This window comes from Dysidea avara, chromosome 10 (assembly GCF_963678975.1).
Source record: "Dysidea avara chromosome 10, odDysAvar1.4, whole genome shotgun sequence".
NCBI lineage: Eukaryota > Metazoa > Porifera > Demospongiae > Dictyoceratida > Dysideidae > Dysidea > Dysidea avara.
Window position 1 is genome coordinate 26,573,214 of NC_089281.1, and position 25,915 is coordinate 26,599,128.

The 25,915-nt window shown below is 37.7% G+C and overlaps 2 protein-coding genes and 1 long non-coding RNA gene across 3 annotated transcripts in view; 1 reads left to right on the plus strand and 2 right to left on the minus strand.

Moving 5' to 3' along the window:
* Positions 1-1,862: 1,862 nt before the first annotated feature.
* Positions 1,863-3,716, minus strand: LOC136237027 (uncharacterized). Its single transcript, XR_010692296.1, has 4 exons — positions 3,699-3,716; positions 3,577-3,638; positions 2,198-2,256; positions 1,863-2,135 (listed from the first exon to the last, which is right to left on the minus strand). It is a non-coding gene; the product is annotated as an uncharacterized lncRNA (long non-coding RNA).
* Positions 3,717-7,700: 3,984 nt separating this feature from the next.
* The window catches only part of LOC136236873 (protein mono-ADP-ribosyltransferase PARP14-like), a 290,930-nt gene continuing 272,715 nt past the window's right edge, over positions 7,701-25,915 (plus strand). The window contains exons 1-7 of the mRNA XM_066027105.1: positions 7,701-7,917; positions 7,988-8,147; positions 17,572-17,853; positions 18,632-18,667; positions 18,720-19,406; positions 20,128-20,394; positions 20,769-21,574. Of these exons, the coding sequence (XP_065883177.1) occupies positions 8,075-8,147; positions 17,572-17,853; positions 18,632-18,667; positions 18,720-19,406; positions 20,128-20,394; positions 20,769-21,574 (2,151 nt within the window). The 5' untranslated portion in view covers positions 7,701-7,917; positions 7,988-8,074. The remainder of the gene's footprint in view (positions 7,918-7,987; positions 8,148-17,571; positions 17,854-18,631; positions 18,668-18,719; positions 19,407-20,127; positions 20,395-20,768; positions 21,575-25,915) is intronic.
* LOC136237013 (uncharacterized) overlaps positions 8,173-25,915 on the minus strand; it is a 113,237-nt gene continuing 95,494 nt past the window's right edge. The window contains exon 2 of the mRNA XM_066027263.1: positions 8,173-9,422. Within this exon, the coding sequence (XP_065883335.1) occupies positions 8,307-9,404 (1,098 nt within the window). The 5' untranslated portion in view covers positions 9,405-9,422 and the 3' untranslated portion in view covers positions 8,173-8,306. The remainder of the gene's footprint in view (positions 9,423-25,915) is intronic.

A 25,915-nucleotide genomic window follows, 5' to 3' on the forward strand; every position in this document is an offset into this window, starting at 1 on the left:
CACAGTATGATAAACTTAGTAATACAACTTACCATGCAATGCAATGTGTGTTTTGTACATGTGCTAGTATGCGTGTTAATTTTAATGTACCACATGAACACTGCAGCTGTTTAATAAAAAAAGTTGAGCAAGTATTGACAACATACAGTATAGATAATTATCACACAATAATCAAACATAATAAATTCAAAAATTAGATAGGAATCATAATGGTCACTCCCTAGCCAACAAAAAGGATGCGGACGGGCGGATGATCAGGACTATAGAATCTTACATATACACCAGTAATATAATATACTGTGATAACACACTGTATAGTATTATTATTTGCTCAATTTATCTTGATTTTATTAACCAACATTCTTATAGTCACATACTTATGCTTCTGCAAAATGCACTAGGAAAATTGTTGATGGCTAGTTATACTGCTTTAAAAGAACTGAGCACAACAATGTATAGCTAAGCACTATATTATAGGAATTAAAGGTCTGCTGATGTACGTATTGTATATAGCTATAACATGTTTTTACTTTCCAAGTGTAATGTCTCATTAGCTACGTATATGCTAGGAAAGTATCTAAGTCTTCAAATGGTCCAAAATGGCATTAAACTATTACGTACACACCAGAAAGTCTCCATTCAAATGTGAAGTCTTAGCCCACTATCTGTTTCCAGCCTCCTTTTCAGTGAACCTAGAGAAAAGTAACTGTCAAAGTTTAATCATTGAGTGCTCCAGGCTATAGTATTTTTCAGTTATCATGTGGGAAGTTAATGTTTAAACTAAGGATTGCCACTTGTCAGTGTAGGACTATACAGTTATTTAGTCATGGAAAAGTTGAAATTTGAGCTCATCGAATGTTACCAGCTTTCAAATCAGTGTACCTGTGTTCAGTGATAAGGAAGTTGAAATTTAGAAAAGTTACTAGATTAATCATTAGAGGACTACGTACATCTGAATTGTTAGGAAATTGAAGCTATCTGATGTTATAGTTAATGCTACATATTGAAATTACTTTGGTTACTGGTAACAGAAACATTAATAATAGGACAAAACTACAGGGTGTATAGTCAGAAACATAACGTTTTAGTAGTGCGGCATAATTATACCTAATATTAGAGTTAAGGGTAGAGTGACCGTCCTATCAGAGTATCTCAATATTTTGCAGTGTTAAAAAAATTTGTGTCCTTGGTTTTCACATGCATTTAAGTACCTGTAAATAGTCCTCATAAACTGGGATTCCAGGTTTTCCATACAGGCGGGTGACCAGAAACTAAAGTTTGACATGAAGTGGCCTTAAGGAAACTGCAAGGCAGAAGTTAGAACCAAAAGTTAAGTTAGCACTATGTATTATATTGAGGAATTTTTTAATTTTGTTAACTGTATTGTAGTAATATTCAAATTCATTGCAGGTATATTGTATATACTAGTCATGATCAAAATTTCAGATGCTCACCTGAGTCACCTTATAAGCTGGTGGCTGTATTAGGCTAGATGATGTAGATTATTTTTCACAGAGGATTATGCATTTGGCTCATGGGTGGCACAATTTCAGCAGATGGTGACCTGATCAGACAGACTTCACTGTGTGTACTATTACAATAGATTATGGATAACTAGTTTTAAGCCCATTGTAGAGCCAAGCAGCTGCAGTTTAACATTTTAGAATCCATGTGAGTTTTTTAGCTGCTTCCGTGTGTATAATGAAGAAATTGAAGTTGAGACTGAAGTGTTAATGTAGACCTTATATTGTATGTAGACCTGTATGCATACATGTAGACCTTTTATTTTTAGAAACAAACCATTTGGCTTGTGACCAAAATTAATGCGAATCACGACATCCGTAGATCCAATAACATGCAATATGATTAACACCAAGTTAAATATTATAAATGATGTATAGTAGGCTAGGTAATTATATGGTTAACAGCAGTGTTGAGAATCTTGCTTAGCTTACGTGTACAACACTATACAACTTTATTGAGTTTCAGATTCCTTACAACTATTTTAACATACAGTACATGAAAAAGTACTACAGTCATACAGTACAATGACAGTAACAGTACTGTATAATGAAACATTTTTCAAATTTCTTAGAATTCGGATGGTACTTGAAACTGAGTATGCTATTCTCCTCCTATACAATATACAATGACGATAAGCTAAAGTCTACATACGCAATTATTTGTATCAGCTTACCTAATAATTGCATCGATCTCTCCTTGCAAGTCTTCAGTTTGTGACATGACCACAATTAACTGTAAGGGGAAAAAAAAAAAGCAAAATTCATAAATTTGGTAATCCCTGCCAACAATTGCTTAGCAACTGTTGCCATGACAGTTGCTAAAAAACATTTCCAGTATGTACTTATCATGCATGATTATTATGAATTTTTGATATATTGCAATTGGTGTCTCAAAATACAGCTATGTGGTGAAATAAGGCTTATAACTTGTTAGCCACTTTCATTACAAACTCAGGCTAACAACTGGTAAGCCAGACTTCTTTATGATGGTACACTCCATGCTAGCAGACTTCTTGTTCACAAGTGTATTGTACAAATCCAATTCTTAATGTACGGATACCAATTTCAAGACATCTAACTAATAATCTTATGTTTCAAACAATGCATGCAGGGGACACACTCAAAAAAATACACATGAAAATGGCACACAATCGTTACAAAGTACGTAAGTAACTCATGTACACATGCAGGAGACTTTTCTCCAAGCCACACTTTCACAATCCTGTTAGTAGCCTTCTCTATGGCACACATGCAACTGGCATATAGTAAGATAGCACATACGCACACAATTACCCAAACACACTGTGACACTACCAAAAAGCTACCATTACAATCCCCTTAACGTATGTAAGCCAATACTCCAACAGTAAAATACCACGTACTATTGGGGTACATACAGGTAAGTCACACTTCAACTACCATCATTAGAGTGTGACTGAAGCTACAGTGTGCATAAGGCAAACTTTCTATACGACCCAAGATTGGCAGGGATTACAATAATAATATAATACGCAACTGAAAGTTGTCAGTGCTACATAAGGTCAGTACCACATGCGTACATCAACATGCAGCCTCAACCTCACATGATGTGACACAAAAGTTCAGAATACCATATTACTAGAAATCTAAGGTGCCCTGTAAATGTTTGACGTATGATTTAACACATTTTAAGGAATCAGTATAACAAGTGTTAAGCCTGCTAGCTACTTTCAATGAAACATGATTTTAGCAAGAACATCAAAGAAATTTTTGATCACATTGAATAGTAACAAATCACTTTCAATGGTAGGTATTAATGATCACATCTAATGTACAATATAATGTGATCACCCAGGCTTATATAGCCTGTCAAATTTTGACCACTTTTCAAAAGTCTAACATATGTATAATAATAACTTTCTCGCCGAACATGATAACAAATTAACATTTCGACCACTTGTGTGGGAACTTTACAGAATTGTTATAACTTATAAAGAAAATTAAGTATTATGCATTTTTTGGGCTATAAGCCTGGTTTTGTCAGACTTGGTCACATATCCAGTCAATGGCTCACCAACTGAACAAACTCTTTGGGATTCTTGACCGAGACAACCTCTTGTCACTTTACTTGGACAACTGTATACATAGAAGTAAAGGCATCCAAACACCATGATTTAACACACCTTGTTTGTTTACCTGGAGTAGTCATCGTACCTAAATAAAGATGTACATACTTATTTGAATGAGTATTCAACAGTTACTATAGCAACACCCACACTGATAATTTGGTGAAATTGATGGTATTATATGCAACACTATATGGTAGTTACCTTGCCAGTAACAACTACTGTGCCGTAGTACACATAAAAATTTCACAGCCACATCATTTACCCTTCACTACTCACATTGTCACATACTAACACACATAAACAGACTACACTAAAACATGCAGGCAAAACCAAAAATAATTTGGGTTGCTGTATGTGTGGTCACACCTACTGGCCCAGGTACCAGCACTGGGATTAGAGCTGAGCGATAGTGGCAATCAATCGATTATCGTGATAGCTATTAACAATCGTGATCTTGATAGTATACTATCGTGCTATCATGATTACTTATTCATATCTGTGCTTAGTCAAAAATATGGATAACAAAAGCAAACATGATAGTGTTGAACTTCAGAAAACTGTATAAGACTGGTAGCTTGAACGTGGACAACAAAGATAACAATTGTAATACTGACACATAACATTTATTAGTGGAGTGTTAGAAAAGCAGATAAGTGGTGTGTACATAATTGGAGTATTCATGTGCTGTATACGTGAAGTTGAGTGTCTTTAATAACTGCTAATAACTATCGTGATACTACCGTTATCCTGATATAAAAGTTACTATCAATCGTGATAGTGATAGTTGTACTATCGCTCAGCTCTAACTGGGATACCCCTGTGCACTACTCAGGTGCTACAGTATAAGCATTCATGTACACGATAGGGCCCCCACAGGAGTGCTTTACAAACAAATGTGTGGGTACACAAAGTTCCACTATTATACGAGACATGCAAAGTTTCTTTCTCAAGAAAACAACAACAATGACAACAACCAAGCACCGGGAGGATTTGTCTGCACTGACTCATAGTGCCTGAGTAGTGTACAAGTGTCCCAGTGCTGGATAACTGGATAGGTATGACTGTGCTAGCACAGTAGGCGAAGGATCTGTGTGTGTGTGTGTGTTTGTATGTGTGTCTGTGTCTGTGTCTACTCACCAACCTGGTAATTGCTATAACTTCAATTCTCAGTGAGGCAGGACAAGTAAGTAACCCACAGGAGATACATGCACACCCACACACATACACCCGTGTACACACACACACCCACACACACGCACTTGTACACATGCATGTGTACACACACACACACACACACACACACACACACACACGTATACACACACACGTGTACACACATACATGTTCACACACCCACACACATACACCCGTGTACACACACACACCCACACACACGCACTTGTACACATGCATGTGTACACACACACACACACACACACACACACGTACATACACACACACACACACACACGTACATACACACACACACACACACACACACATACATACACACGCACACAGAGTACAAATATATACATGTATACTTGACATAAACAATGGGAGTTTAGAGGGACTAAGTTGCCAAAACTTTTTTTGCCTATTAGCTACAATATGTTCAATAATGATTATACGAAATTAGTCAAACTTTATTTGCTAAACTTGTGTGCATGTAAGTTCTGGGTAATTCTTGGTGGGTTTGAAGAGCTTATTCACGCTTAAAGCAAGTAAGGTTCCTTTGTCTCTGCCCACCGGAATACTGGGGATGCACTGCTCAGATGCCAGCATCAAGGGTAGGACTGGTAATAAGTAGGACGCTATGTATAACATGTCACATAGGTGAAGACACGCATGGGTATTAACCCACTAAGTTAGCGACATAACATACAGTAACAGTTGGAATTTACTGCTGCAGTTAATGCCAGGTCCCACTAATACAGCTGGGTAGGTATGCACAATAATTTTTTTGTTCAAACAAGCAAGAAATTGGGTACAAGCACATAACGTTACATTATTTGCCAAAGTGCCTACACAAGGCGTTGGTGAACAATTGTGAAGATTCAGTGAAAAAGGGATGTCCAGCTGTTAAGTGATCATATGACAATATACGGCCACATAAACACACACTAAATAATTATATGCACTTTTACCTTTCACATGATCCATTGATCCATGATTCACCAGTCCATGATCTGCTAATACAGCACTTCTTTTCCTACAGATGTAGGTGTAACAAACACAGATTAGATTAGCAGCTTTGAAGTGTGCAGCCGGATGCACAATATGGATATAAAGTACACACTTCCGTTTGACCTCACCAATACAAAGTACAGCAATAAAATGTGTGTGTGTGCATGTGTGTGTGTGTGTGTGTGTGTGTGTGTGTGTGTGTGTGTGTGTGTGTGTGTGTGTGTGTGTGTGTGTGTGTGTGTGTGTGTGTGTGTGTGTGTGTGTGTGTGCATTGCATGCATGCGCGCGTGTGTGCGTTTGATACATATATCATTACATATGTACACAAAATGGCCATGGAAGAGGTTACAAAAAATTAAGATTCTATAGCTATGTAGAAGACTGCAGTAACCTGCATTGCAAAACTGTTGAAAACATTTCTGTGTGGAAAACACACATACACACAGACTTTCAAGAGAGCACAACAAGATAGTACAACTGTTACTATAGTACAGCACACATGTAAGCCATCAATCTGTGCAAAAACAAGTCCATGCTTTCTGCTATGGAATACCAATTCTAGACACATAAGTAGTCATGGATACTAAACATATAAGGAAGCAAAGGGTACATATCACTTGCCACTAATGTTAAACACTATAAAAACCACCCCAAGTGTAATATAAAAGGTATGGTCAAGCATACCTCACAAACATTTCTGCTTCTTTTGAGGTTCTGAGGCTGCAATTTTTCCATATGCTACTGTGTGATTGACTTGGGATCAGTCTAGTGTAAGCCTTTTTACAGATAACTCAAACATCCCTCTTTAAAGGTAGGGACGTAGTGGGGTTTCAACAAGCTTCTTTGTCCCAGCACTGGGAAATTTTAGCGATGCACCAATTAATTGGTAAATAATCAGAAATCAGTTTATCAGCCAAATTTCAGCAATATCAGTAACAGTAATTATTAGCAGATTACTTAGTTGATTAACTTTACTGCCACTGTTTTCATCAAAAATAAAATAACAAAAATGTATGAAATTTTGGCAAACATCGGATCGGTATCGGCCACTGATTTCAATATCGGCTAATGGGATAAATCTCTTATTGGCACATCACTAGGAAATTTGACACTAGAGTTTGTTAAATCCCCTGCCCCACCCTACTCCAAGGTGGGGAGGTGGACACTGATAGGTGCATAACACATGACAGGTACATTGCTCTCAACAATGAAAAAAGAAAGCCTACACTTCAAGTATCAACTAGCTATAAGCCATACCCTATTTATCTGCTAATGTGGAAGCCAACCTCAGTGGTAGCAGATATACCTGTGCCACTACTAGCTGCAGACTGATGAAGCAACTCTTAATTGTCTGTACCCAAAGTTCAGAAGTTACAACCATAGATTCATGTTCCAACACAACACAAGCGGGGAAATGGGAGTGCTTCTTAATTTTCATCAGTCTAGTAAATGATCTAGTCACCATAGACCAGCTCACTGAAAGGCATAAACTTGCATGGGTAGGATGGAGGCTAGGAGCTATACCCATGAAAGCTGGACCGTACGTACCAAGGTACGTACCCCTCATTCCCTTTATAATGAGAATTCACCTTCACTCAGCTTCTGGTCTGGTTCAGCAACTGAACAATCACTGTCATAGTCACCCTGACTCACTTCTCCACAATCACTACCACATACTGTTCACCCGGTCATCACGAAAACATTTGAACTGATCAGTATCCGCTAGAGAATCCTGATCTACAACAGTACAAGCGCCCAGATAGTATTCGTATATCCTCTACCAGACACTTCGACCACATAGTTCAAAATAAGGCCTTGTGCACTATTGAACTATATGGTCAAAATAAGTACGAGAATAGGTTGATTCTGTAGCTAACGGTAGTCTCGTCCCCAGCCGCCCACGCGCTCCATCACGCGGAAACCTTCGCGTGATCAATCGCGTGGGCGGCTGGGGACGACGGCACCGTGGTGATTATAGTGATGGAGATCAATGATCAGACTATATTAGACTGATTTCGTAAAAGACCTTTTGTTTTCAGTCAGCTATCGTTGTTTAGCTATCGTTATTTGAGAACATTTCAGTAGACCGGCCGGCAAAGGTAATTTGTATTGTATTTCAGTATTTCTTTGCTGTACAGAATCGATCCTCCACACGGAGTATGTCTTTAGCTATACAGGTTGGCTGCTGTAGAACTCAACCGGAGTACGAACTGACTTGAGAGACGCGGACTTCCTCGGGGAGCTGGCTGTCTGAAGATGGAACTTAAAGGTAGCTCAGCAGGGGCGGATCCAGGAGTTGGCAAGGGGAGGGGCACAAACAGGCTAAGTTGTAAGTGGTTATTATTATTATTATATTATATAAGTACTGTGCAGAAATCTACAAAAGATTGTAACGCACAGATATTAATCATAATTACAAAACATTAGCCAAGTGCCATAAATTTACAGTGAAGGAAAAAGAGTTTATATTCTTGACACTGTTTGACATTTAGGGTCTGTACATCCGATATTTGTTAGTAAATGGTTGGACATAATATGTAGGTGTATCATTGTTGGATGCGGATCCATTTCCAACTTCCATAGTAGAATTGTTGCTGGAAGAATTCAACGATTCAGTTCTGGGATTAGGTATGAAAGTTGAATTAATGACTTCACCATAAATTTGGCCTTTAACATAGAGTTTGGCACGACGAATTTTAATATGTTTTTTGTCAGTTCCGGAACAAATCAAGCTCCAACGCTCCTTTAGTAATACTTGCTCTCTTAGTTTTTCCTCTTTATTCATATCAGGTTTGATTTGTATGCCTTCAAGGATTTTAGATCTATTGGATAAGACAGTGGCTACATCAAAAGCACGAGATAGTTTCACTAGTAGAGGTCTTGGTTTGGTTCTAGATGAATTAAATTTTCCCAGACGCAAGCAGTCCCTAATAGAAAGATCACTAATGTCACCATTAGCTTTGTTCAGGATGTTAACACAGGAATCAATGTCTGACTTGGTACGACTACTTCTCGGGGTGCCAGTAGGACTTTCTTTGATACCATACACCACAACATTGAATTTACGATCTGTAAAATTATTTGACACAGTAAATTTGCTAACAGGTGCAGGCTGATTGTATGTACCACTTGAATTCTGTGGGGTTACTGTTGACATTTGTGTTCCCTTGCTTTGCAAGGCTGTTGGCTGGGTGGCAGCAGCTGTGAGTTGTTTGTTAAACTGTTCAAATCGTGAATTAAGGTCAGCTACAGATTTAGTCAACTTCTCTTCTGTAACATTCATCTTTGCAGCTATTGAGTTCTGTTTTTCCTGAATGTCATCAAAAAATTTAAACGCTACTTCAACTTTTGGCTGACAAAGTTTACAGAAAAACTTGACACGTGAGTTTATGTTAAAAAGTACCTTCAGCTCATCTTCAGTTAAGCCAGCACATTTACTGTGCTCCCACTGTCCACACCAGTCACAACTGATACAGTCATTTTCAACGTTCTCGCTGCACGAAACACACGCGTAGTGAATTGTTTTGCCCTCCTTGGCTGGTGGGGAGATGTCAGGTTGTCTATCTCGCTTGAACGGGTGCGACATACTCCGTCATAACGAAGACTGTAGTCACTTTTGACGATAAAACGAAGAGCTTGATTTTGAACAACGTCTAATTGATGCCCACTCAATACGTTTGTTGGGGAGAGCCAGATTCTCTAGTTCAGTGCTGCATTTTTGAAGTAGCAAATAATCACCTCTTAGTAGTGTCTCACTGTTGATTTTTACCATTTTGGCCTTTTCAGATAGTTGTAAAGTCTTACAAGTTGTTTTAAAGGCCCTGGATGTCTTAAACAACTGCGACGCGATAATTATTTTTAGAGGCGCTTAGTACGTACGAAGGTGCTGAAAGACAATTTCACGGCTAGTTTGATTTCGGTTCGTTTTGGTTTCAGGTGAAATTGTAATAAATGCTAGTAAAATGTGCATATTTTCATGAGTTTCTTGGCCTGACAAAGTTTAGTTGCTATTTTAATCAGAAGTATGGCTGGCTCCTCCACTATAGGTTAGGGAGGGTGGGGGGGGGGGGGGCATTTGCCCCAAATGCCCCATCCTGGATCCGCCATTGCTCAGTAGCATTTCATGTGTATTGTATGCTCCATGGACTAGCTATATTAAAGCCTGCAGTGACTGCATGAACAAGGTTCGAACTCTTATTACACCAGTAGCTAGCTGTAAAAAAATGCTACTTGTTAGCAGTGCCCTTCACAAATGACCCTTTAGCTATGTACATCCATAGATTTTAGAGGCGCGTAGCGTCGGCGCTACGCGCCTCTAAAATCTATGATACATCAAAAAATGTGCATATAGCTACACTGAACTCTTCAAGTTACTGGCAAGACTAATATATAGTAAATTGTTCCAGATATACATTGTCAGTTAAATTTTCAGGTGTCTGCTACCGTACACAAGGACATTTTAACATCAAAAAAATTTGACAAATTTGACGAATCGGTTTAATTCGTCAGATTTAAATTCGTCAAATGTTTATAAGCACCCTTAAAAGTACAGGTTTTGCCTTCAATTTCTTGATTTTCGTCAACATTTTATTCGTCAAATCTGCTGAAGTCTGAATTCATCAAATTTTTCTTACGTCAAAATTTCCTTGCATACGGTAGTACATGATTGTTGGCCATTTATTAATTCATTCTCCCCCCTCCCCCTACATTCCACTTTTCCCAGATTTAGAAATACAAAATATTATTTCTGTGCCAAAATCGAGGTACTCTAATAAAGCAGCAGCCATGCACTCATAACACTTAGTTATTCTACTACAGCAATCAAATTTACTGGGAGAGATTATAGAGATTCAAGAAGCCTTACTTGTTGCTTAATTTCTTCATGTTGTCGTTTGAAACTAGGACAGTGTATTGTACATGTCATTCTGAAGGCTCATCAAATAATGAAATTTTATTTATTAATAACTGCTTTCCCTCACTACCTTTATTACTCTTAAGGTAATGGGAAACAGTGAATGTCTTGGCCTTTACCATGCAGTATAATATAGGCACTGGAAGGTGAGCACTATGTCTATATTTAGAAAACCATCAATGGACGTAGATCAACAGATTGTGAGATACACAAATTTAAACCAGCACAGCTTAGCAAGACCAAAAGCTATGAATTTGAACTTTTCACCTGCAGCCAACCATAGTGTTTAACCCACAGCAAGCTAGCTACTGATATAATGATTTTGAGCAGCGCTTTTCATGATAGTATCTGTAACACAGGCACACCACCATGGGTGTGGGCAATTGGTATATCATCAGATAATGACTAAGCAGGTCATATGGAGTCTCTCCTGCCTAAATACCAGGCTCTAAAAGACCACTCAAATTGAGAGAATGTATGTAGAAATTATCTGGGCAACTGTCCAAGGGTGTCCATGCCTCCAGCTAGTTCCAACTAGCCAGTGGCATTACAAGGTGCCAGAGCATTCCCAGTGACTGGCACATGCCTGTAGAAATCCACTCATGAAAAGCAGCCCAAGCAACTCAGTGGTAAGGCTGTGGTGTGTGTATTGGGGCTATCATGGTGAAAAGTCAGTGTGTGAGTAGATCAAGGATTTTCAAAAATTTGGTTAAAGATTGTTTATTTATTAATTTATTAATGCTTTACAGCACAAGTGCTGAAGGTCTGTAGGGCACCTGGTCCTACAGCCTGCTCAAAGACTTTAGCTACTTAAGGTGTGTTTGAAAAGTTGGAGAAAGGAGAAAAAATCCATGACTGGACCTAGGTGGCCTCGAACCTGCAGCCATCCGATTTACGCTCGAACACTTACAGGAGTCTACCAGGTGGTCAGGATGTTTTCTCCTTGTTATTTTCATGTAACTATATCCATAGGAATTCTAGAGAGTACAATTAGTATTAGGAGCATCTCCAGGATTTTTCCAAGGTAGTTTTCAGATTTGGTAGTGAGGTATAGATGCAGGGGTCTGGGGGCATATCCCCCAGCCGCTGACAGCTGAATATTAAAATGCTTTAAATTCATGGTTTCGTGGGTGGTATAAGTGATTTTCAATACATGCTTTGTTCCCTTTAAGTCTCACAAATGTCAATTTTGCATGGTTTGTGGCTGGTCAGATATTGTAGTGACCTTATCAATTTAAATAAAAAACTTAAGATTTAGCTGCTACTTATTTCGGTTAGTCTTGTATTTGTATCATTATACCTATTCAAACACTAATGAATACTCTATCAAGACACACGGTAGTGAGTTGTGTGGTCAAGAAGCCGGTATGCAACACCGTGAGTATATTGACAGGAAAAAAGAGAATGCGGTTTTCACACATTCGTAGCTCTGTGCTGCCATTACAAAACAAGACGATTTTTGCTGTGGACACGCCCACCAACATCAGTACTCCACATACCAAATTTCAGCAAAATCGCTTCAAGCATTCCTAAGATGTGAGACTTAATTGGCTTAGTTTCTTCAGATTTTTTCTTATATCAAGACACACGGTAGTGTGTCATGCAGCCAAGAAAGCCGACATGCCACACTGTGATCAAGATAGTGTCATGCTGCCAAGAGAGCTGGCGAGCCACACCGTGAGTATATTGACAGGAAGAAAAAAAACGCGAATTCACACATTTGTAGCTTCGTATTATGAAGCAGCACAATTTTTGCTGTGGACACGCCTGCCAATATCAGTACTCCACATACCAATTAATTCAAATTTCAGCACAATCGTTTCAAGCATTCCCGAGATACGAGACTTGGTTTAATTTCTTTTTTTTCTCTTTTCTTCCTCTTTTCGCACACTTGCAAAAAACTGCCATAAAACGCAAATGTCATATCCGATTGCCTTGAAATTTGGCACACAGATGGGGGGGGGGGGGGGGGGTATAAAGGCAGATCTTAGTACCAAGTTTGGCTGGAATACGATTAGTAGTCGAGGAGTTATTAGCGATTATTCACAAAAAGTAATGCCAATATGTTGTCACGCTTGCAGGGTAAACCGCTTATGGGAAGAAGCTGAAAATCAGTGTGTAGATAGGTTACATATTGAACCTCAAACCTTTTTAGTTTGAAAGAAATCAAGCTAAAGACCACAAAGATACAACAAAAAGACCAACAATTGCATGATCAAGATTAGCTAAGGCCACTACAAATGAGATAACTTGTTTCTCATCAACCGCCCGCATCTTATGCACATGCACACTCATTATTGCACGTGATAACAGCATGGTTCATTTGTGTGTTACTGTAGTCGATGTATCGCATAGAAAAATGTTACTTCCATGGGAAAATGTACAATCTCATTTGGATACAGACACCATTCGTGAATTTTTTACTTGTGTGTTGGTTCAAATGCTTTCTGGAGGATCAACAACTACTGGGGTACCAACAGTGAGTGCTATATTAGAATATTAAAAGTAGAAACTGTGTTAATATGTAAACGGATTTTGGGAAAGTAATTGTTAAAACTCACTAGGCATGGCAGCCACGCAATAAAAGTTTTAAAGAATCTGGAGCACTAGGCAAAGGTATCCCCATAGTTTTTTCCATTGGCTTAATAACTGTATTGCAAGGTCTCTGATAGGGGTGTAAACGACAGGGTTAGCACCATTTAAGTTACAAAATAGTTTGGGATAGTGGGTATAGTCCCAAAACCAAATTGAAACCCAGCAGGGGGTACTGTATGGGCTAAAATCAATTATTGTACTATTGGTCCACTCAACTTGCCTGTCCAGGCTGATCTAGCCAACCCAGTGACCTCACAGAACCACAAACATGCCTGGGGCACTTCTGTAAGCTGACAAAAGCATAGCTGCCATAAACAGACTGGATGATTTGAAGACTTTTACTGTGTGCAAATTGATGGCCAGAGAGCCTAAAAATCTTATGTTGGTATTAATTTGGCTTCTTTTTGCACCCATATGATCAATTTTGCCAAATCTGGGTACGAATACTTGAATGTGTAGAGCAAATAAGTTAAGATTTCTACTACACAGATTGCAGAAGTATTAGTTGGTAGCAGCAAGGAATCTTTATCTTTAAAGGATAACCCTGATTTAGCAGTAAATTCAGTAGTACAGGAGTTTGGAAAGTTCGTGAGATTTATTGTTCATCTTTCAGAAGATGTATGTGTTGTGACAGCACAACATCCAAATGCATTTGATATTTTGAAACAGTCTTAGTTAGAAATATCAAGGAAAAGAGTGCCATTATGTATTCCGGAAAGAAATAAAAAGGATAAGTTATATAATAAAATTATTCGCTACCTTGAAATGAAAAAAACTTTATTGGAATTCTGATGAGGTTAATTCATCAGGCACTAATTTTGTAAAATCACTGTGTGAGGTGTTATGGTATATCGATGGACACCATTGTACCATTTCTAGTCGTGGATATCAGATTCCTGCTTGCTTTAAAGATTTTTAGGGTTACAATATTCCTGAACTGTCAAAGCATCATAAACGTTTAGTGAGTAACATGTCTGCTGATATCGTTGAGAGCTTGAGTACAAAGTTATTTAGAGAAAAGTGGGCATCTACAAGGCAAAGCTGTGAGCTGCTGGCAAGCACTTTGCATCAATATGCATGTGAAATTCAAGGTAAAAACAAAGTCATGAAAAATTCATCTGGTACACCCTGGAGATCCATTGAAGGTTGTATGGATGTTATGTATTTAAAGCCAGTTGGGAGTGTTTGTACTGAGTTTTGAGATGTCTGTGAACAGCTTTCGAAGGGAGGTCCTTACTCCCTAATTGACTTGCATCCTTATCTACCCTCTGATAGCCAGAAAAAAATATTTTATGGTTAAGAAGCTTAAAGCAGGTTTATCTGTTTCTGCATTGTTACTCATCTACTCAAGTTGGAAATTCATATTTTATTTGGCATGTACCAGATAATTTCCTTGATCAAGTATTCAAAAACAGCCAAATGGTCATTGAAGAAATAAAAAAGCACATTCCAGTTTATCACACAAGGATAGTGATTCAAAATGATTCAAGAATTTATTCAAAAGTTTGGCCAAGTAACACATGCAGTAAAGATACTTTTATGAAGATCTTACAGGTGACTGCTCCAGTAGTGACACAACTGATCAGGCACAAATTGACAAACGAGTGAGGCAAGCAATTGAGATGGAAGATCCGCATATAGTAATGGATCTTCGACATAATAATTCTGGGTATAGTTGTAGGTACAGCTGTGCATGGATGATCATCGCCATACAAGTATCACACACGTTGCAAGTGCTATATCTATCCATGACTTCCGAGACTAAGTAGCAGCAAGATGTCCAACAGACACTAAAATTCCCCAGTGTAGAATGGATTAGATTACAGTTTTGGCCAAAAATGCCAAATTCTAAAAAAGCTCTCCACCACACAGGTCATTTTAAAGTTCGCTTCAAAGTTCACCAGCATCAGTTCAGAAAAAATCATCTAGATTGCTATTATACAGCTGGTGTTTTTCGATATTTGAGAGAATATGCAGTGCTTGTTAGGGAGCACTGCTTGTTTAATTGTCTTGATGATAAATATAGAATAAAAATTGGTGAGCCTGATGTCCCAGTAGCAGCAGCTGAGCATGGACATCATGTGTTAACAGCACCCAGCTCAGAATTTTCAGTTGCTGATCATGACTTTACAAAGCTCTTGGTATTCAGGTAAAGTCCACATTAGCTTAAAGGAAGATACCGTATATGACCGTATAGAAGCCCGGGCGTTTATTTCCTATAAATCATTTTTGACCCGGCGTTTAAACGAGACCGGCATTAATTTGGACCCGGGCGTTTATTTCTTACTAGCCACTCGTTGAGAATGACAGGTGTCAGTACAAGTACCTACGAAATACGAAATCCATAGCCCATCACGTACATAAACTCATTTGGACTCCTCTGCTGGGTGAAACATTGGAAGTCGGGTGGAAAGATGACAATGACCACGATAAATACGCTATGGCCATCACCAGAAGAGAAGGCATAGTCGAACAAGACAAGACATCACTGTATAGTTAGCAGCTGACACGAGTTTAGAATCCCTTTCAGTACATATTATTAGCACCCCGGCGTTTAAATGAGCCCCGGCGTTTATTATGACAGTCTCCTAGCTGTACCCGGCGTATATTTGAGCCCCTGCGTGTATTTGAGCCCGGCTTTAATACGGTCATATACTGTACCTTTGAGTCGTCCAGTCCATGTTCAATCAAAGCCGGTTTTATTTTTATACACTGATGGGGGTCCTGACCACCGATTTCCTTTTATTGCTGTACAGTTATCCCTGATTTCATTGTTTTCACAATTAGACTGGAGAAACCCAGTGGAACGTATAATGTCAGTCATCAACCTAGGGCTTCAATGTGTTGGGCTGGCACAGAATGAAATGAATGATGATAATGAGCAGCTATTGGAAAAGGCTGGAAACATGAAAGAGATTACAGTTGCAGTGAAAAGGCCATAGTTGATTCAGTTAATAGTCCAAAAATTTGTCTTACACAAGTCCTATCAAGACTTCAATTAAGAGGAGAAAGTTTTAATGTTTTTAATGTTGAAGCTATGGACCAGTCTTTAACTGTGCTTAGACAAGTTGACAATGCAACAGTAAATACATCTATTAACAAAATATCTCTACCTAATCACCCAAAACTGAAGGAATTCATACAACATTACTGTAGGAAACAGTACTACTCTTTTGAGATCCGTAAATGTCGTTCTTTAGAACGCACCATTTGTCGATTATCTGAAGACAATTCAAAAAACTTAATCCTTTGCCTGATCCTACACTAGGAAGTGACAACCATTATTTAAGTTCAGTCATATATAGGTCAAAGTACTAGTGAAGAACATCGACCATCTCTCAATCTCAAGAAACCTAAAAAAATGCTTCCATTCTCTGGAAGCGTTCAACACGTCAAAAATGTTGACATGATGATGTTTAAAATCGAATTTTTGCTGGTTGGCTATAGTTCCATAGCAAGAAATTGAATTGCTTTTTTTATTTGATCCGTATTGCTAGACTTTTTCATTATATAGTATTTCAATCATTTTTGCATCACAATTATCCCACAATTTTGTTGAGAAGTCATTGCTTATAGGTAAACGTTCAAAATATATGTATCACTAAAAGTATAAAAGATACTCACTATTCTCTTCAACACAGATGGCTTATAAGGGAATTCTGATGGGTAATCTTATACTTATCATAAATAATGAGATTAGTTTTTCATTTCCACCTAATTTGCATGCTTTATTAAAGTAGTTGTTGCATGCATGAACCAAGCTAAAAGCATACATCGTATGGTGATATTTGCCATATCTTATAGTCATGTGTATATGTTGTAAGGCCAGCATACAAACCTCAAAAAAACTTCCTGTGGCTGCATTTCTTTACAGATTACCAGGCACATCTTTAACAACAACATGCGTCAAGCCATTACATACTTTCCTTCATGCATTCTATAATACCAATGTCCTGATTGTTTTAAGTTTAAAAATAACTATACAAATGAAAAGGTATAAAGGGATTAATGCATGTAGATTCACATGACAAAGTACATAGTATATCATTTTAATGGCACTCTAATGACGAATTTAATGCTGAAACATTGATAGAATTTATGTAGTATACTTTCTGCTAAGTACTTATATCCATGTATATCTGGCTCAAATTATTATTTTTTTATTATATGGCAAAATACTGAGATATTTGAATATTCACTGTAGATAGTGGGCCTTGGGTTGTTAGCATCCTTTTTTTCTATATAGCTGATTCTACACCAGCAATGAAATACCTCCAAAACCTTGTGATCCCTTATGTGGGAGACAAGTGGTACAGGCTAGGAGTGCAACTACTAGAAGTGGATCAGGAGAATAAACTGCAGCTGATTGAATCTAATGAACGTGATGTGGATACCTGCTGCTACAAAATGTTCCGTTACTGGCTTCAAACTCATCCAAATGCTAACTGGCATCACTTGATAGCAGCGTTGAGATCACGTGGTGTGGAACTGATTAGTTTAGCTGCTGACTTGGAAAAGAAATTTAGTGGTAGGTTGTGGAATAATTGATATTGAGTCAATTTGCCTGTGGCTTTTAAAATTACATCTTGTGTAATTATAAATATATTATTGTAATGGTTGAATGTATTTTCAGCAGCAGTGCAATCATTTTAAGCAGCTAACACTCACCTGTTCACTACCATCAGTTAGTGCAACTTAACATGTAACTTTATTTATAGATGTGTGTATTTGAGACATCTGTTATTACATTATAGTATGGATTATACACTGCATAGTATTTATATGATAGTATATATATCATGCATGTATTTGTGCTATTGTAGTGTGTGTGTATGTGGTGTGTGTTTGTGTATGTGCATGTTTCTTTGATGAACACCATTCATTGTGACCCTCACGATGTGTGGCTATTATAGCAAGAGTTCATAATACTTACTATCATGAACTCTTTCTAGTCTTGCTATTAGCAAGCTAAATGCTGATGACAGTTACAGGATTGTCCCTGTGTGTCCATCCTACTGGTATACCATGTCTCTGCAGAGGGTTTGCAAGTCACTTATGGGACAATTAACATTTTGAATTTGCATGTACATATGAAGGCACAGCTTGGTGGGGCTTTGTCCTATGTCCAGGGCACACTGCTGCTGCTGCTGCCATAATTTCAATGGAGCTTGTTATTGCCTGTCCTTTCCTTTTTGAAAGATCATGTGATCTGTATCAGCTATAGCAAATAAGCGAAGAATTGTGTGTGTTATGTGTGTTCCAGTTTACAGCAAAGCTTGCACTATAATGGTTACTTTTGTGTGTAGTGTTGTCCCCTGATATGAAATCTTCTGATAAAGAAAGTAAGCATGACAATGTTGCATGTAAAATAATGTCTATTTGTTTTATTTGTAGTAGATAATGGTGGTATAAACTTTGAGAAATACAAGGACGTTTCTCTTGCATTTTCTGCTTTGACCAGCAAATTTCAAATTGAACTTGAAACTTCTTCATGTTTTCAAGTTGTTAAGAGTCGGTGTATCAGCAGAGCTAAACATAGAGAGATGAAAACAGCAATTGAAGGGACACATAACATTCATGGTCTCTTTCAATATCTTGATGGAAATAGCATGTTTTTTAATTGGATTAACATAAAGTTTTTAGAAACAATAGCTACTGCAGTGACTGTTGCTTCAGGAAACAACAAACTTGAGAGGATAGTACAAGATTACAAGGATGCTATCTATTCCAGAACACTGCGTCAAGTTTGGGATGATATTCCATCATACCGACAGGTGAAAAACAAGTATTATAGCAAATTAAAATCTGTTTTTTGTGATAAAGATCCTGATAATGTGACAGTGAAAGAAGTTATTACACAATGTGCACCACAATTGATTAAAAACATAGCTTTAGATATCATGGAGATCAATGAAGGATCTCTAACAATTTCCTGGCTTATATCAACTGATGAAGTTTATCAAGCATTCTTGTCCTTGCTAGCTGTTCCTCAGGACTCACGGCAAGATAATTTCTTACAAATTGGGGCATGGATAGTTCATCACCCACATTTTTTTATGTTGGAGCAAAGGAAAATCCATGGTTAGTAAATAAGTTTTTTTTACATGTACATATACATTTATTTTAAAAAGTAATGTTTTGTATATTTACTGCAGTGAATTTTGCTAAAGTATAGGGATTTGTCCTTGTTATTTTACTATATGCTCAGTCACTGGATAGAACTTTACTTTACACTGTTCACCACTGATACAAACTGCTATTTTAGACTTTAAGTACAACCCGTGCATGAAAATCACTCCACATGGGTACATAAACATCATTATTGCACCTCATTGCTTGCTTGCTTACACCCCGCTCTCCAATAAGTGATATTGTCACCTATATTGGTACACTGCACACATTATACACTTTCACATATTGCAAATTTTCAGTCTGCCACTAACCCTTGGTAACACTTGGCGATTAAAGAGCAAAACATCACTCTACAGTTAAATTAACCTACGTGTATGGTGGCTCCATGTTTTCATTGGCAGAATCTAGAAAATATATGCCATTGCCCACATGCACTCATGGAGATGTGCTGTGCCTCACATGCTCAGGAGAATGGACACTAGAAACATCCACTAAATATACCTGTAAATTTGCAAAGCTAGCATATACCTTTATAATTCATGATGCTATCAAAGGTTGCACTGCATGCATGTGTGTACATTTAAGTTTACTCTTGTTAGGGTGCAGAATTTTATTATACGTAGACCTTTATTGGTGCTTAGATTTTATGTATGCTTGTTGCATGCTCTAGCAATGATACCAACTCCAAAACTACTGATTGGTTATTATCATGGCTTGTTGATGAGAGATAGTGACATTGATCAGTTGATGGATAAGATGTTTTCTAGCGGATTACTGACTGATCAGGACCACAACCTCATCTCCACTGGATACAGTGTTTACCAGAGAAAAAGCCTTATGTTGGATTATGCCAGATGCATGGGTACTAAACAGCTGTTGGTATTCTGTGACCTGGTACAAGAGTTGTGTCCAGAGATTGGTTCACAGTTGAAAATAGGTATGAGTGTGCTTACATAAATTATAGATTAACTGTTTGTATGACTAGAAATCAGCCTCACACTTACACCGATCATTCATAATCTTATAAATGTTTAGAGTAATACATTAATTTTTCTTTAGACAACCTTTGTGTGCGCTAGATTTCAAGTTGATCAGTGTAAGTGCATGAATTTTGTAACAAATTTTGTATATATAGAGTGCATGACTTTTTACACGTTTCCTGCTGTACCTATAATGGGAAACTTTTTCTTTTAAAATGTAAAAGGGACTATATATGATACATCAAAATTTTAATTATGCATTTTCTTATTAACTTACTAACGCTGGATATAGCCTGTATGTGTCTATAAAATCATTATGTTTGTTTTATAGGTTTGCAGTCTGATGCCTCTGCTAAAAGTGGATCACATGATGGTGACATCAACAAGCCAGCAATTGCATCACATGATCAGTATTTATACATCAGTACAACATCAGTACATATTGTGTTCTCTCATCTTGTTGATCAAATAAGGGAATTGTTATATCAACATGATCATGAGCAATTCCTCAAGCAGTGTAGAGAGATGAAGGCCAGTGATGTTCACTGTATCAACATGTTTTCTGATGATCAGATGAAGATATTTAATGGATTCAAGAATACATCCATTCTATTGTGGAGTTTGTCTGCTTATTTTACTTGGAGTGATTACTCAACCCTCAGGGTACTTAGTAGCTCTTCCAAAGATGCTATCAGATTGCTTGATGAGTTTGACTCCCAATTAAACTGTACAGAGCTGATTGCTTCCTACCCAATACCACACCTGTCATCAAATATGATTCCTACCGATCTTACCAGTACACATACAGTACTAGCCATCAGGTGTGATCAGGAACTGTATAACTGTACACTCCAGTATGTGTATGACATGAGGTCACTGATGGTTGAGAAGTGTGACATCACACTACACTGTCTGCAGTTATTAGCAGTCAGACCCAACCCTACCATAATATACTGGACTATCCCAAAGTGTGTGGTGGAGCTGATCAGTAGTAAAGTACCAGTACACAGTGACTACTTGTACTCTAGTGGAATACTTGAAGTGTTGGTGTATCCTGAACCACTACTAGCCACTAGTGATGATGTTAGGATTGGATCATTAGCATTTGTGGTTGATAGTGAAGACAGTACTGATGAGGTACAGTTACTTGTTAACCATTGCGTACTGATAATGCACACAGATTGTTAAAACAAAAATTTCTGTAATTTATCAACATGGTATAATATCTTTGCTAAGTGCAGTTCTACTGCTTTCTCTCCTTATAAACTGTAGTACTATTAATCACTATGCCTTGATGTTCAATTTGACCTCATATAATCTTATCTACATTAGTTACAAGCAGTTCACCTACTATGGAGTATGGATTATTACATGTGGCATATTGCTCAGATAATTCTCATTATTTTTGCATATACCAGTTATTGTAAATCATCTATAATCGACAGTTATGGATACTCATTTTTTTGTAAACAGCATCTATACAAAAACATCCAAGCTGTGAAAAAAGGGTGTGGCCCCCAAAAAAGTGAGGATGAAAAATGATGTGAAATCAACAGTTGAAAGCCAAGAAATGACTATGATGGCAAAAATTTTAATAACAATTCAGGTGAATTTGTGTTATCTTCTCCTAAGATTTGGCACTAAATTCACCTGAATTGTCGTTATTAAAATTTTTTGCCATTAACCTACCATCACAGCCATTTCTTGACTGCCACCTTTGATTTCACATCATTTTTCACCCTGGCTTTTTTGGGGGCCTCACCCTTTTTTTCACAGTTTGGCTGTTTTTGTATAGATATCACTTCTTTTTGTATTTTTATACTCCAAAGCCAGCCTGTGGCCAGTTTTGTAGTTCTTTTACTTGTCTTTTTTTTACTGCAGAAAGGAAGAAGACATCAATACCTGAATCCTCTGGATACTTTTTATATTAATGCTTTATTTTACAAAAATTAATACTGTATGGAAATTATCATATATACTCTCTAGACTACCTTGTAGCAGAAATCTCTACAAGGTAACTTGTTTGTAGCTGAAGTCTACAGCGTGGCTTGTTTGTTGCTGAACTCTCTACAGGGTGATTTGTTTGTAGCTGAACTCTCTACAGGGTGACTTGTTTGTAGTTGAGCTATCTACAGTAGGGCTGAGCAATACTACTGTTTGAGCAATCTATCGCGATATTTCCAAAGTATCACAATCGCGATAGTGTGTTACTAACTATCACGATTTTAAATTATATCCACAAATGCGCATAGTTATAGTGAAAATGGTGACTACACATGCTAATCGAACTCGCAAAGTTAGTGAGAGTACTGTTGAATTACTGCCATTAGAAGGCTCTACAAGTGAAGTATGGAAGCATTTTGGGTTTCCTGATAGGAATGGAAAGTTCATTGAAACGGACAAAAAGAAGTGCATAGATGTTTGTTGTAAGTTGTGTAAGAAAGCATTAAAATATTGTGGAAATACATCAAATTTAAGGTCTCACCTTGAACAAGACCATAAAAAAGAATTTCAAGAGTTACTAGAAGTTGAGGCTGAAAAGGTGAAGGAGAAGAGTGATGGTGGTGCTTCCTCTAGTAAACAGCCAAAAATTGTTGGTTCTGAAGGATGTGATACCTATTGCTTGAAACTCCAACAGATGGATTCAGTTAACCAAGAGTGTGTGCTATTTCATTGGGAAAAGCATGCAGCCTTATGACACCATAAATGATCCCAGGTTTATAAACATGTTGCACACCTTTGAGCCAAGGTATTTTCCACCTGACAGAAAGACCATTGCCACTAACTACATGCCAAAATTGTATGAAGTAGAAAAGAAGCATATAATGTGTCTTGTATAGTCTATTGGTGACAGGGATCACTATGCCATTGCCACTGACTTGTGGACATCTAGGGCTAATAACTCTTATTGCTGCCTTACTATTTATTATGTCTCAGCTGATTTCATACTGAGGAGTCACCTGTTGGAAACCAAAGGATTTCCTGACAGTTACACAGCTGAGAATGTGGCTGAAGAGTTAAAAGCTATCTTCATCAATGGGCGCTTTCATTGGACAACATTGTTGCAGCCACAACAGGTAATTGCTCTAATGTAGTCCGTGCTCTATCAACAAATCACACATTCCTTGCCTGAGCCATATCTTGAAATTAGCAGTGGAAAAGGTTTTAGCATTGCCAGTAGTCTCTAAAACTGTTGCTCATTGTCGTCGTCTGGTATCACACTTTCATCATTTGTCCAAGTCTAGTTACATGCTAAAAACAAAGCAAGAAGACTTGAAATATGCACTCATTGCTTAATTGGTGATGTTGTCACTAGGTGGAATTCCACCTACTACATGATTAAAAGAGTGCTAGAGCAGCAGCAGCAGCCTTGTGTGCAACACTTCTTGCTTTGAAGAAGGGTGATCTAATGTCATTGGATTCTGAATTTGCAGTCATGGAAACGTACGTATGTAGAAATCATGAAGCCTTTAGTTACTGTCACAGAAGGAATCAGTGCTCAGAAGTGGGTGAAAATATTTTCCGTCCGACCTATATTGCATAAATTATTGAATGTTACTTTAGTTGAACAAGACAACAACACGTCACAACAGAAAGCAATTAAATCTACAATGCGGCTGAATTTACAGAACCGATATACTGGCAGTGTTGAAATGTTTTTGTGCAAAGCTGCATTTTTAGATCATAGGATGAAGAGTTTACCTTACTTGTCTGAAACAAGGAGAGATGAAGTAAAGAGTGCTGTTTGTGATGAAGCTGAAGCTATCATAGAGAGCGAAGTAGACCTGTCAGATATAACTCATTTAGATGATGATGATGAGAGAGATAAGCCTCCTCCCAGTAAAAAAATCAAAGAAGTTACAAGGAGAATACAAACTCTGGAGACATCATTGACCCTGATGACCAAGAATAGACAATAACAGCTTATCGAAAAGCTAATTCAGAAGTGAAACGATACCAAGATGGTGCAGTGACTGTAGATGAAAAAGAGGAGTACCCATTGACTTGGTGGAAGTACAATGCTGTAAGGTTCCCCATTTTGAGCAAGTTGGCTAAGAAGTACTTAGCCATCCCAGCTACATCAGTCCCATCTGAGAGGGCTTTCAGTATTGCAGGTCATGTCTCAAATGTGAAACGAGCTTGTCAGCATCTGTGAACATGCTAGTCTTCTTAGTAGAGAATCTACAATAATAGAAACTTGTGGTTAAGGTAATGCTTATGTTCTATACCTACTTTTATCCTACAGTACCTGTTGGAGTGATGTACCCATTGTTTGTAAATTTTAGTATATTGTTATTTGACACTTGACTTATTGTTACTTTGTACCACTTGACTTACTGTTTATTGTTGGTTTTGTACCACTGTAGTCTTGTCAATGACTTGTTGTTACTTTGTTGGTTTTGTATCGCTTGACTTACCAGTACTTGTTGGTTTTGTAACACTTGTCTTGATGTACCTTGTTTTAACAAAGTTTAATATTATTATGAAGTGCATCACAGTATGTGTGTGTGTGTGTGTGGTTTAAGTAGAGTGTGAAAGTATCGTGAAGTATTCAGTATCGTTAATAGTTGGTGCAGTATTGTATGTGATACTAAAATGGCAGTATCGCTCAGCCCTAATCTACAGGGTGACTTTTTTTGTAACTGAACTCTCTACAGGGTGAGTTGTTTGTAGCTGAAGTCTACAGAGTGACTTGTTTATTGCTGAACTTTGACTTGCTTGTAGTTAAACTCTCTACAGGGGACTTGTTTGTAGCTGAACTCTCTACAGGGTGATTTGTTTGTAGCTGAACTCTCTACAGGGTGACTTGTTTGTGGTTGAACTCTCTATAGGGTGACTTGCTCGTTGTTGAACTCTCTACACAGTGATTTGATTGTAGCTGAATGTTCTAGTAGAGTGACTTATTATGTAGCTGAATGTTCTATTAGGGTGACTGCACTATTAGAGTATCTCGATTGTGCACTTGTTACACCTAGTTGACTTTTGTAGTGTAACTTAGTGGTTTTTAATCTGATTCCTTGTAAACTACTGAAAGATCATTCTAAAATAATTATTCTACCTCTCTACCTTTTTTCGGCTGATTCCATCAGCTAGTTTTCCTGGTAAGCGTAGTAAGTAATCTTTTTTTTTATTAACAAAACTCAATCATGCGATTTTACACATGGTTGGCGTTTTGTTATAACTCCATGACTGTTACTGCGATTTCTTTCAAACCACAAAAGGTTTGCACTACGATAGTTACTCCATGTGCAGATCGATTTTCAAGTTATTCTGTCTAGTGGTTCACCCTGGAGGTGTGACAACAAATATTATTACCTTTGGATTTTTAGAAAATTTGCACATAACTCCCTTGTTTTTTTGTCTGCACAATTGGACTGTTAATGTGTGGTATTACATTCTTATAGCCCTCCAAATTTTAAGTAAATCAACCAAAGCACATGCAAGTTATTGCAATTTTTCTAATGTGCGCAAGATGAA